Below are 13242 nucleotides of genomic sequence, written 5' to 3'. Positions count from 1 at the left end.
TCTTTAAACAATACACTGCTGGTACAATAAAATATATATGCAAGAAATACAGTACAGTTCATGGCTTTGCTTGCATTCATAGTGGTATCTGGTTGATACAGTTTAAGCGTTATCAAGTCTTGCAGTGTTACTTATAATGAAGTGTGTACATTGAGAATAGGAAGTCTGAACTCTAATATTAATGGTTAGCTGGGGACAGCACCAGCACCAGATAAAGTACATGCTGGCTGATTTCAACTGACCCATCAGAGAGTTTAGAGTAAATTTTAATGATGGAGGATGGCATCACCCCACTTAAATACGGGTTTTCCAGCTGGCCTTGCATGTCTTCTCTACTTTAACTTTTTCCTATATTCAGCCGCAGTGCATGTAAATGAACAGGTGGATGGGAGCAATTTGCGTAATATGGACTAAGGTTGTTCATACCGTTTTGTAAGATTGTTTACTCTGAATCCAAGTGCAAAATAAACAAAGCAATGTAAATCCATTGAGATGTCATGGTATGCGATTTGTAGCTCCATGGTGGCTTAAGCTTACAGCCACTTTGCTGATAATTTAATTGGGAAACAGCGGAGATCTGCAATTAAACACTGCTGCCTGTGTCTTTCAGCCACCTGCTGCACCAACGAGTCGAAACTATGCAGAAATGCGGGAGAAACTGCGGTTACGGCTCACAAAGCGCAAAGAGGAGCAGCCAAAGAAAACAGACCCGATTCTCGAGAAAGAACAGATAGTAGACCATAGAAAAGTAGAGGATCTATTACAGTTTATAAATAGCACAGAATCGAAGCCAGTCAGCAGCTCAAGGGCAGCTAAACGAGCACGGCACAAGCAACGAAAGGTAAGCAGTTTCTCTGTGTTCTGGTTGGAGAGCACAGGCAGTTTGGTCCTCAGGATATGAATGTTGACACATGCTTCTGGTATCCATACTCCTAACAATAAACAGTTACTCTGTTCATCTCTTGTTCATGATCACGCAAGTTGAACCTTTGTTACTCTTGATGCCAGTGCTTTGGCTCTTGAGTGGAAATAAGATTGAAAGAGTGCAGAGAAGATTTACGAGGGTTAGGGTTGGGTTTCTGGGATTTGAGGAATTGAGTGTTAGGCAAAGGGTAAATAAGTGAGGTCTTCATTCCCTGAATTGTTGAAGAATGAGAGGAGATTTGACAGGAATATGAAATGATGAAGGGTCAGTATTCTCAACCTTTTTCGGTCGAAGGCCCACCTGGCTTATGGCCTAGCACACCATGGCCCACTCGTGGCAATGACTGAGAAATATTTTCAAGTCAAAGGCAGCTCTGTAAGAAACACATCTTTATCTAATTTAAAGTATTTTATTTCACATTTTTAAAGACTTCTGTGGAAACGAGCTGTGTTGCACCAGTGGAGAAGCACTGACGTAGGTAGAGAAAATGCCAGCTAAAGTGAGCTTGATTTTGACATTTAATAAAAATTTGGATAGGAACGTGGATGGAGGGGCTATGATCCAGTTGCAGGTCAATGGAATGAGACAGAATAATAGTTCAACATGGACTAGATGGGCTGAAGAGGTGATTTCTGTATTGTAGTCCTGTAAAGATATGAAATTGACTGTTCAACTCCAGCTGGGTTTTGAAGATCTCCCTGAAAACTACTGTAATTTACTAAGTACTGTAATTTATTTACTAAAATTTCACCAAGAAAATGAACATAGAAAAAAAACATGAAACATTAAGCAAAGAACAGGCCTTTCAGCCCACAATGTTGTGCTGACCTCATCAGCCGACTCCACCACAAATCTAATCCTTTCCTCCATCACACCCATAACCCTCTAATTCTTATATCCATGTGGCCATCTACCGTGAATATTCGTATATAATGCATTCTGTGTATAAGGCGACACGCCCCCCCCCCCCCCCCCATTTTTGAGGGGAAAAGGGGGGAAAAATTTTACTCCCATGTAAAATATGACCCCCCCCCCACCTGAGTCGTGCTGCCATCTCTCCGGCCGCTCGCCTGCCCGCCTGAGTCACGCTCCCATCTCCTTGTTTCTAGAATTCCTTAAGCTGTGTAACTACCTGACATATCAGCACTTCTCAAATTCTGCTCCTTTGCATATTTAATGATCCCAACATCAGGAGCCAAGCAGCCAAGATCTTAAGCTCCAGAAATTCCTCCATAAACTCCTCCAACTCTTTATTTTTTTTTTCCTTCCTTTGAGATGCTCCTTAGCTGACCCGCCCAAGTCGCACTGCCACTCGGCCACCTAAGTCACGCTCTGCCGCTCACCACCCGCCTGCAGAAAAAAAATTCATTTTTCTCTCGAGTATAATGTGACCTCTCTATTTTTGAGGGGAAAAAGGGGAAAAATTTTTCACATTATACTCAAATATCTACGGTATGTCTGACCGAACTAAAACATGCAAAGCGTAAACTTGGCATGAAGTCTGGAACAATTGGTCACAGGAACAATTGGTCACAGGTGCAACAGCATGGGTCCCATTTTGCCACTCAGAGTTGTGGACCCCGATTCATCATTAGTGTTGCCTTGGGGAAAAATTTAAATTTTAAATTGAGCCATGCTGCGCGATAACTTGCCCTTTCGGCCTGCAAGTCTGTGCCTGCCAATTACAGCTAATTGTCTACAAACCCCGGTACATTTTGAAGGGTGGGAGGAAACTGAAGCACCCAGAGGAAACCCACACAGGTCATGGGGTGAACATGCAAACTCCTTATAGACAGCGTGAGATTTGAACCCCGGTCCTGAACGCTGGTGCTGTAACAGCGTTGCGCTAACCACACAAATTGAACTATCTAAAGGGACCAGCAGGCTACCAGGTAAGTAACACCTCCTGTCACCACCAAAGTTTTGGCTCAATAAACTCACTGCTGTTTTCCTCCAGCAGGAAGAGAAGGCTCGACTCGAGGCCGAGGCCCGTGAGAGAGAACAGTTGCAACTTTTGGAAGAGCAGAGGCAGCGGGAGGAAGAAGAGCGACTAAAACAGGAGTTGCAGCGCCTTCAGGAGCTCCAGCAAATTCGTTCGGCCAAGAAAAAGAAAAAAGAAAGGACTAAGGAGTCCCAAAAAGCTGTGTGTCTTCTGCAAAATGCACAGCTAAAGGAAGCCGCTGTGGGTCTGGTGAACGATGACAATAAATCCCAGCAGCCAGACATTCTAACAAAACCTGATAACTCTCCGACCGAGCAGGCCAACAGCAAGGAAGAGCAGCAAGCAGAGCTGGAACCTAGTGCACCAGCAAGTGGAAAAGACCCTCGAGTCCCCCAAGCCCCACCACAACGGGAGGCAAAGACCAAGCAGCCAGAAACCAACGTTAGCCCAGATGCCGCAGCAGGACAAAATGAAGTAACGAGCAAGCAGAAGTTAAAATTGCAGGCTATCAGGCCAAGTACTGAGCGGCAACCGAGGCCGGTGGACGGCTTCAGACCCTGCGATGTGCATCAGAAATCCTCCGCCAAGTGTCAGCAGGAGGTGGGGGCACCCAAACCAAAGCTGTCCGAGTGCCAAATGTTGATGGAGCAGAGAAAGGAGGAGAAGAGGGGAGTAAATGGCAATGGGAGGAAGCTCAACCATGTGAAGGAAGACCGTGTGGCAGCAATGAGTGAACCTGCAGCCACCACTGATCAGCAAGCACTGAACAAAAACACCGCCGAATCACCCCAGCCCAGAGGAAAGGCCAAGAAAAACAAGAAGAAGAAAACTGACAAGCTGAACAACTCCATCGGTAAGGTTCACCATTTTCCCACCAATTGGAACTTGCACATTGTTTAAACTTATCTAAATTAATTATTCTGAAAGCAACAGTCATAACAGCAAAACTCTGCTAATCCAACACACATAGGACTAGTGCCAAGCGAGAGCCTGTAAGTTTAAAGGGAGCCAGGAAACCTTCATGTGTGTTCGATGGAGTGAGGGAGATGGCACTGTGTGTTTAAGGGAGTGGGGGAGGGGCCCCACGTGCTCGGGGGAAGGGGAGAGGGACATTGTCCAGTGAAATGACTATCAAACCACTGGGCTTTCTGAACAATTGGAAAATTTATTATCAGCGTTTTGCTGTCTGGTTGAAACACGATGTCCATCACCCTTTCCAACTCCTCTCATCACTCTGTAATTGAATGGTCTGATACCAAGTTATAAATATGTGGGGTATGAAAGACCCACTCCTCCATTAAGGCAGCTCTGTATTTGGCCTTGACATTTTGGCATCTGAAATGTCACCCGTTTCATTTCCCGACTCCCATGCACTGCCAGACTGAGACCACCTGCAAATTGGAGGAACACCTCATACCCTTGTAGGGCATCCTCCTACAAAATGGCATTAACATCGGCCTGTCCCGTTTCCATTAACTACCCCCCCCAATATTTCCCTATGTCTCAGCTCAGTTTCTCTTTCCCTCTATCTCCTTTCCTCCAGCTCTCCTTTCACGGAGCCAAAAACATTGCGCCCCCCCCCCCCCCCACCACCCCTTGTTAGTAGCCACTTCATGATTGGAGGAATGCCCATTTTTTTTATTCATGTGTTTGATTGTCACTAAAATGCCAGCTTTTTATCATCTATCCCTAACTGCTGCAATACCGACAAGAAATTTGGGATGCAGCAGTGTTGGTGACCCTTGGGCAGGCTTTCTCAACGGGGGCCTGATGACCCCCCAACCCCCAGGAGCACATTTAAGTAAAAGCCTTGTTTTCTTTTCACCTTATGTAACATATCGGTAATTTTTTTTTCTAGTCAATAGGAGAGAAGTTAGGAAGAAACCAAAACTTGACTGCTTCACAGGGAAAGAGGCCCATAAATTTTAGACAAAGTCCTAAGGGAGCCATTGCCCAAAAAAGGTTGAGAATAGCTGCTGTCTAGTCCTGTACGTTAAACTGGAGTAAGGGCATTAGAATTCAGTAGTTTAACATTGAATTTGTTTTTTTAATTACATTTTTCATCTGTCATATCAGACTTAAATTAGTGCCTTAGATTATTGGTCCAGGGCAATGCAAGTCATTTAAGAGAAGGTTGGACGTGTACATGGAGGTGAGGGGGTTGGAGGGTAATTGGTGGTGAGCGGGAGGTTTAAGCTAGTGGAGTTGTTCTAGTGAACCGGTACGGACTCGAAAGGCCGACATGGCCTGTTTCTGCTCCGTATATGGTTATATGGTTAAGTCAAGTAATGACCACTGAGCAGACTGTTCCTTTCGATACATTTTCCCATTGTCTGTCATTGAAACTGAAGTGTAAAAATGGGAGTTTTAACACCCCACCAATCTTCCCTGTAAAGAATTGTTATGTGCCATTTCTTCATTGCATTACAGTTGGATCTGAATTCATTTGGAAATAACTCTTGCGGGAGTACTAAATTCCATGCATTTCTCTTGTTCCCTTTCCTTGTACGTCAGTGTCTCTTTTTCTAATCTTTGCATTAATTGATGACTCAAAGCCACAGCCGAATGATTGCCAGTCATAAACTTTTGGCCCACGTCAAGTTACAGTCAGATTCTACCACAAGAGGAGGCACTGAGATTAGTTTTTGAATTGAGTGGAACCATTTTGCAGCAAAGTTGGTTGATAGACTGATTTGAGGAGAAGTATACTAAGTTTTTGCACAAACTTTCAAGCAAGAAACCACTTCCTAACGCCTGTCCACTGTTTTAATTAAAATGAAGGCAAGTGAGAGAGACTGCAGACAGTGGAAAACTTAAGCAACACACAAAATGCCGGGGCAACTCAGTAGGTCAGGCAGCATCCAGGGAAGGCAATAGACAGTCGACCCATTGGGCTGAAAACCTTTATCAGGATTGTGTAGCTCCATTTTAATTAAAATTATTGGTTTTACAAAAGCCATGTTTCAATTTATATGTTCAAGATTGAGTTTAATGATTATGTTATTCAGATTAGCAAGGATGAGGAGATGCAGATAAACTATAGTGGAAAAAGTGTTCCAGTTTTTGCTCGCCTTTCTCAGTTTCTTTCCTGTTGTTTTCAGAACACTCATGAATAAAATTAATCTGCCCTTCTATATTTTTAACTGAACTATCTCTCCCTAATACGATCCTCTCTACATATTTTGTACTGCTGTTCTAAATGCTTGCTGGGCAGCATGCAAAATAAAGCTTTTCACTGCATCTCAGTTCACACATAACAAACAAAACAGTTCAGTGCAGTTGGAAATAGCAATAAAATGTAAATGGATGATTTTAAGAAAATAGAAGTTTACATTAATTCTTAACCATGGCAATTCATCACTGATTTTAATGCATTGGCTAAATTGGTGTGCTCAACTATTCCAAGACCTGAATAACTTTTTCTACAATAATCATCCCAGGTGAGGGGTAAAAAATGTTGTCCTTCCAGTTCTGTGGATGTATTGTCAGTTTGCTAGTCAAATATTGAGACCAACTTTCAGAGCAGTGTGGGAATTGGTTGATGAGAAACGACTGAGGTGCAACAAGCTGTTCTTGTTACATGGTCTTGTTGGTTTCTTATTGGGAAAAAAAAAAGATTTTTTATAAATGACCTGGATGAGGAAGACGCGTAAGTGGCTGGTGTTGTGGATAGACTGGAGGGATACAAAGGGACATTGATAGGATGCAGAGCTGGGCTGAGAAGTGGCAGATGGCATTTAACCTAGAAAAGTATGGTGGTCACTTTTTGTAGGTCAAATTTAAAGGCAGAATGTAATGTTACTGGAAGAGCTCTGAGCAGTGCGGATGAACTGAGAGATCTTGGTGTCTCTGTCCACAGGATACTCAAAGCTGCTCCACAGGTTGATAGTGTTGTTAAGAAGCTGCACAGTGTGTTGGCTTCATTAACTGTGGGATTGAGTTCAAGATCTGTGAGGAAATGTTGCAGTTTGATAAGCTCCCACTTGGAATATTGTGTTCAGTTCTGGTCACCTCATTACAGAAAGCTTGTGTATGCTGTAGAGAGAGTGCAGAGTGACTTATAAGGATTTTGTTTGAATTGGAGAGCATACCTTACGAGAATAAATCGAGTGAAAGTCTCTCCTTGGAGCCACAGATAATGGGTGAGCTGATGGAGGTGTATAAGATGATGAGAGGCATTAATTGTGTTGATATAACCATATATACCATATAACAATTATAGCACGGAAACAGGCCATCTCAGCCCTTCAAGTCCGCGCCAAACCAAGTACTCTCCTCTTGTCCCACCTAACTGCACCCTGCCCATAACCCTCCATTCCCCTCCCATCCATATCCCTATCCAATTTTTCCTTAAATGGCAAAATGGGCCCTGCCATCACTACTTCTCCCGGAAGCTCATTCCATATGGCCACCACTCTCCGGGTGAAGAAGTTCCCCCTCATGTTACTTCTAAACTTTTGCCCCTTAAGTCTTAACTCATGACCTCTTGTTTCAATCTCTCCTACCCTCAAGGGAAAAAGCCAATCGACATCAACTCTTATCTACCCCCCTCATAATCTTAAATACCTCTAGAGACTTTTTTCCCCCCAGGGCTGAAATGGTTTGCACAAAGGGGCACAGTTTTGGGAGTAAGTACAGGGGGGATGTAAGAAGTAAGTTTTTGACACAGTGGTGAGTGGAGTGCTGGCAACATTGGTAGAGGCAGGTACAATAGGATCTAATAAGAGAAAAATGGAGGGTTATGTATGAGGGAAATTCTCGGCAGTTTATTAGAGTAAGTAAGTTATAGTAAAAGCCCTGTTATCCAGAATTCAAGCAACCAGCAGCCTCAAGCAACCTGTTTAAAAAAAATATATGGAAAATGAACAGGTAAAAAAATAAGGAAGTTTAAAAATGGAGAGCCTCGCCGTTATTCACCAATCACACAACACACAATCTCAAGCAAACAGAAAATTCTCTTACCCGGCATCTGCTAATCCCCATAGATTCCAGATACTGGGGTTTTAGTGTGTTAGGTTTGCGTAATATTGTGGGGTGAAGGGCCTGTACTGTGCTTTGGATTTTTATATTCTATGTCTACCAGTTTCCACACATCATCACAGGTAATAATAAAATTTTGTGTGATAATATCTGCCTCAAATTTATTAGTTTGTCAAGGTGTTTTTTTTTTTTTGAAATTCCAATAGATGATGTGTTCCTCCCAAAAGACATTGATTTGGACAGTGTGGAAATGGATGAAACCGAGAGAGAAGTCGAATACTTCAAGAGGTAATACAAAATGTGGTGGTTTAAAATGTGCCACTAATAGTCTTGTGTCTGTGGCTGAGGGAGCTGTAATTTTTAACTATTTTCATAAAGAGGAACTTTATTCCTGTAAGTGATACAAAGGGACAAGTTTATTTTTGTGCCAGTGGCATAGGTACTGACTGACTTGTACATATTGTGTTCTCCCTAAATTCAGCTTTCAGTACACGAATGCACCGCTTAACGTCCCCAATATGTTTTGTGAAATTGGGCGTTAGTGATGTGGATGTTGTGCGAACACCATATATACTTAGCAAAGCTATATGGGACACTGGAGTTAAATATTCCAGGATTCCATTGTTTTAGGCATTTTAGATTTAGAACAGGGGGGGATAAAAGGTGGAAGAGTTGAATTGCTTGTTAACACATGACAGCAGTGCTGTGGTATCGTCCAGTGAGGCTATTTGGGTGGAATTGAGAAATGGCAGTGGCATGAATACATTAATGAGAGTATATTATAGACCACCAAATGGACTAAGGGAATTAGAGGAGCAAATTTGTAAGGAGATTGCGTATATATATGTAATAAACATAAGGTGATAGTTATGGGAGATTTCAACTTTCCAAACATTAACTGAGGGACCCTTACAGTAAGAGGGCTGGATAGGGTAGAGTGTGTTCAAGAAAGTTTTCTGAATCAATACAGAGAAGAACCGAATCGAGAAGGGGCAGTATTGAATCTCCTATTAGGTATCAAGGTAGGTCAGGTGATAGAGGTTTGTGTTGGGGAACACTTTAGGTCTAATGATCACAATACTATTAAACATATAACATATAACAATTACAGCACGGAAACAGGCCATTAGGCACTTCTAGTCCGCTCCGAACCAAACACCTCTTTCTAGTCCCACCTCCCTGCACAATGCCCATAACCCTCCATCTTCTTCTCATCCATATACCTGTCCAACCTTTTCTTAAATAATACAATTGACTCCACCGCCACTATTTCTCCCGGAAGATCATTCCACACGGCTACCACTCTCTGAGTAAAGAAGTTCCCCCTCATGTTACCTCTAAACCTCTGCCCCTTAATTCTTAACTCATGTCCTCTTGTTTTAATCTTTCCTCCTCTTAACGGAAATAGTCTATCCACATCCATTCTGTCTATCCCTTTCATAATCTTAAATACTTCTATCAAATCCCCTCTCAACCTTCTACGCTCCAAAGAATAAAGACCCAATCTGTCCAATCTCTCCCCATACTCCAGATGCTTAAACCCAGGTAACATTCTGGTAAACCTTCTCTGCACTCTCTCCACTCTGTTTATATCCTTCCTATAATTAGGCGACCAGAACTGCACACAGAACTCCAAATTAGGCCGCACCAACGTCTTCTACAATCTCAACATCACCTCCCAACTCCTATATTCCATGCAATGATTGATAAAGGCCAGCATACTAAAAGCCTTCTTCACCACCCTATTCACGTGAGTTTATACCTTCAGGGAACGATGTACCGTTACTCCTAAATCTTTCTTCTCTTTTGTATTCCTCAATGCTCTCCCATTTACCACGTATGTCCTATTCTGATTCTTCTTACCAAAATGAAGCACCTCACACTTATCAGCATTAAATTCCATCTGCCATTTTTCAGCCCACTTTTCTAAGCAGCCCAAATCCCTCTGCAATCCTTGAAAACCTTCTTCATTATCCACTATTCCACCTATCTTAGTATCGTCTGCATATTTACTAATCCAATTCACCACCCCATCATCTAGATCATTAATGTATATAACGAACAACAATGAGCCCAATACAGATCCTTGAGGCACACCACTGGTCACCGGCCTCCAACCTGACAGACAATTATCCACTACCACTCTCTGGCCTCTCCCTTTCAGCCAATGTTCAATCCATTTGACTATCTCAAAATTTATACCTAAAGACTGCACCTTCCGAACTTACCTTCCATGTGGTACCTTATCGAAGGCCTTACTGAAGTCCATATAGACAACATCCACTGCGCTACCCTCATCCACATTCCTAGTCACCTCTTCAAAAAATTCAATCAGATTGGTCAAACATGACCTTCCTCCCACAAATCCATGTTGAGTGCTCCTGATCAGACCCTCTCTATCCAGATGTTTATAAGTACTATCTCTAAGAATTTTCTCCATTAATTTACCTACCACAGACGTCAAACTTACAGGCCGATGGTTGCCAGGCTTCCTCCTTGAACCCTTTTTAAATAACGGAACCACATGCGCAATGCGCCAATCCTCCGGCACTATCCCCATATCTAATGACATTTGGAAAATTACTGCCAGAGCCTCTGCTATTTCCTCCTTCACTTCTCTCAATGTCCTGGGGAAGATCCCGTCCGGTCCCGGAGACTTATCCACCTTTATATTCTTCAAAAGCCTTAAAACTACACCTTTTGTAATCTCTATTAGTTTTAGGCTAGTGATAGAAAAGAATAGAGATGGACCAAAGGTTGAGATTCTTGATTGGAAGAAAGCAAATTTCGAAGGGACGAGAAAAGATTTGGAGAGTGTGGATTGGGTGAAGATATTTTCAGGGAAAAATGTAGCAGATAAATGGAGGATATTCAAAGGAGAAGTTCTGAGAGTTGGTCTGTCCTGGTGAGGATTAAAGGAAAGGTTAGAAACTGTAGGGAGCCTTGGTTTTCAAAGGATATTGAGAACTTCGTGTAAACAGCAGGGAATGGATGAACTGATTGAGAAATATAAGGAGTGTAAAAATAAAACTTAAGAAGGAAATTAGAATGGCTAAAAGGAGATATGAAGCAGCTTTGGCATGAAAAGTAAAAATATATCTAAAGGGTTTCTATAGGTACATTGAAAGTAAAAGAATGGGGAGGGATAAAATTGGACCCCTTGAAGATGAGGGGGGTCGGCTTCACTAAGAAAAAGAATATTGAGCCAGATGAAGTGAAGAAATATGGTAGAGAGCTCATGGATAATATAAGGATTAATAAGGAGGTAGTGTTGGCTATATTGAAAAAGATCAAGGTGTATAAATCTCCAGGTCCTGACAAAATATTCCCTAGGACCCTGAGGGAGGTTAGTGAACAAATAGTGGGGGCATTGACAGAAATACTTAAAATGTCACTGGCCACAGGGGAAGTGCCAGAGAACTGGAGGGTGGCTCATGTTGTTTCACTGTTCAAAAAAGGATCCAAAAGTAGACCTGATAAGTGGTGGGTAAATTAATGGAAAGTGTTCTTAAAGATGGTATACACAACTATTTGGAAAGACAGGGATTGATTCGTAGTAGTCAATTGATTGATAGATCACGTCTAACAAATCTTAGAGTTTTTCGAGGTTACTAAAAATGTTGATGAGGAGAAGGTGGTGGATGTTGTCTGTTTGGACTTTAGTAAGGCTTTTGATAAGGTTCCCCACAAGAGGTTAGTAAGGAAGGTGAAAGCATTAGGTGTTAATGATGAAGTAGCGAAATGGATTCAACAATGGTTGGATACATAGCTCTACCATTTCAGGGCATCATAACGTTTGGGACATCTGGCTTCACAGGTATTTGCTTGTTTAATTGCTTCATCGATGCAGGTGTAAGAGAGCTAGTCTTCGAAGTTTTTGATCACCTTTGGAGTCTAGTTGCCATTTTTCAACTTGAAGACCAGAGTTGTGCCAAAGAAAGTCAAAGAAGCCATTATGAGGCTGAAAAATAAGAATAAAACAGTAAGAGATATTGCTCAAACCTTAGGATTACAAAATCAACTGTTTGGAACAGTATAAAGAAGAAAGAGAGTAGTGATGGAAAATTGTTTGTCGATTTGGAGGCCGGTGTCCACTGCTGTTTGTCATATATATTAATGATCTAGATGATAGGTAGGGTGGCAAATTGGATTAGTAAATTTGCAGATCATACAAAGGTTGGTGGTGTTGTGGACAGTGAAGAAGATTATCAAAGCTTACAGGGTAATATAGGACAGTTAGAAGAGTGGGCTGATAGATGGCAGATGGAGTTTAATACTGATAAATGTGAGGTGCTACATTTTGGTAGGACTAAGTAAAACAGATCATACAAGTTAAATGGTAGACAACTGAGGAGTGTAGTGGATGTAGGAGTCATGGTACATAATTCCTTGAAAGTTGAATCACATGTTGATTAAGGTGGTGAAGAAGGCATTTGGTATGTTGGCTTTCATAAATCAGCGTATAGAACACAGCAGTTGGGATGTTATATTGAAATTGCAGAAGGCATTGGTGAGGCCAAATTTGGAATATTGTGTGCAGTTTTAGTTGCCGAATTACAGGAAGGATATAAACAGTATAGAGACAGTGCAGAGGAGGTTTACGAGAATGTTGCCGGGGGTTTCAGGGTTTGAGTTACAGAGAAAGGTTGAACTGGCTGGGACTTTATTCCCTGGAACATAGAAGGTTGAGGGGTGATTTGATAGAGGTATTCAAAATTATAAGGGGGGCGGATAGAGTCAATGTGGATAGGCTTTTTCTACTGAGAGTGGGGGAGATTCAAACAAAGGGGATGGATTGAGAGTAAAAGGGGAAAAGGAGAAATTTTTTCACGCAGAGGGTGGTGGGGATATGGAATGAACTTCTGGCAATACTGGTAGAGGTGAGATTAATATTCAAGGATTGGTTAGTTAGGTATATGGACAGGAGAGGTGTGGAGGGTTATGGGCCAAGTGAGTCAGTAGACTAGGTGGGAGATGATGTTTGGCATGGACTAGTAGGGCCGAACTGGCCTGTTTCTGTGCTGTAAATAGTTAAGTGGGATCAGTGTGGGGACTGACATGGGGCTGTGGGCAGGGAGCAGAGCAGTGGCATCAGTGTGGGGATCGATAAAGGGCTGTGGAGAAAGAGCGGGACAGATAGATCAGTTTGGGTATACAGTAGGGGTCTCCAAACCTTTTAGACCATTGACCACTTCATGGAATACTTGATCCCTCATGAAACCCCAAACATGGAATCCCAGGAGTGAGGTGTGGCAGCGGTGCTAGTTGATGGAGAGAGGGTGGTGGTGACACTGGATGGGTGTTGGGGGAGGGGGCTAGCAAAGATACAAAGACATGTACATCTTCTCTGCTCCGTCCGTCCTACCATTTATTCTCAACTTATTCAAAGGCTGAA

General features: G+C 42.4%; 1 protein-coding gene across 2 annotated transcripts in view; it reads left to right on the top strand.

The window, feature by feature from the left end:
- fam193a (family with sequence similarity 193 member A) overlaps positions 1-13242 on the top strand; it is a 120247-nt gene that overhangs the window by 100767 nt on the left and 6238 nt on the right. Inside the window, exons 18-20 of one of the 2 annotated variants that reach the window (XM_069942166.1) lie at positions 611-841; positions 2883-3720; positions 8054-8135. In XM_069942166.1, coding sequence (XP_069798267.1) covers positions 611-841; positions 2883-3720; positions 8054-8135 — 1151 coding nt within the window. The remainder of the gene's footprint in view (positions 1-610; positions 842-2882; positions 3721-8053; positions 8136-13242) is intronic. The other variant, XM_069942155.1, reaches the window with a different exon arrangement.

Source organism: Narcine bancroftii, chromosome 1 (genome assembly GCF_036971445.1).
Source record: "Narcine bancroftii isolate sNarBan1 chromosome 1, sNarBan1.hap1, whole genome shotgun sequence".
Lineage (NCBI taxonomy): Eukaryota > Metazoa > Chordata > Chondrichthyes > Torpediniformes > Narcinidae > Narcine > Narcine bancroftii.
This window is presented reverse-complemented; position numbering and strand designations above follow the sequence as displayed.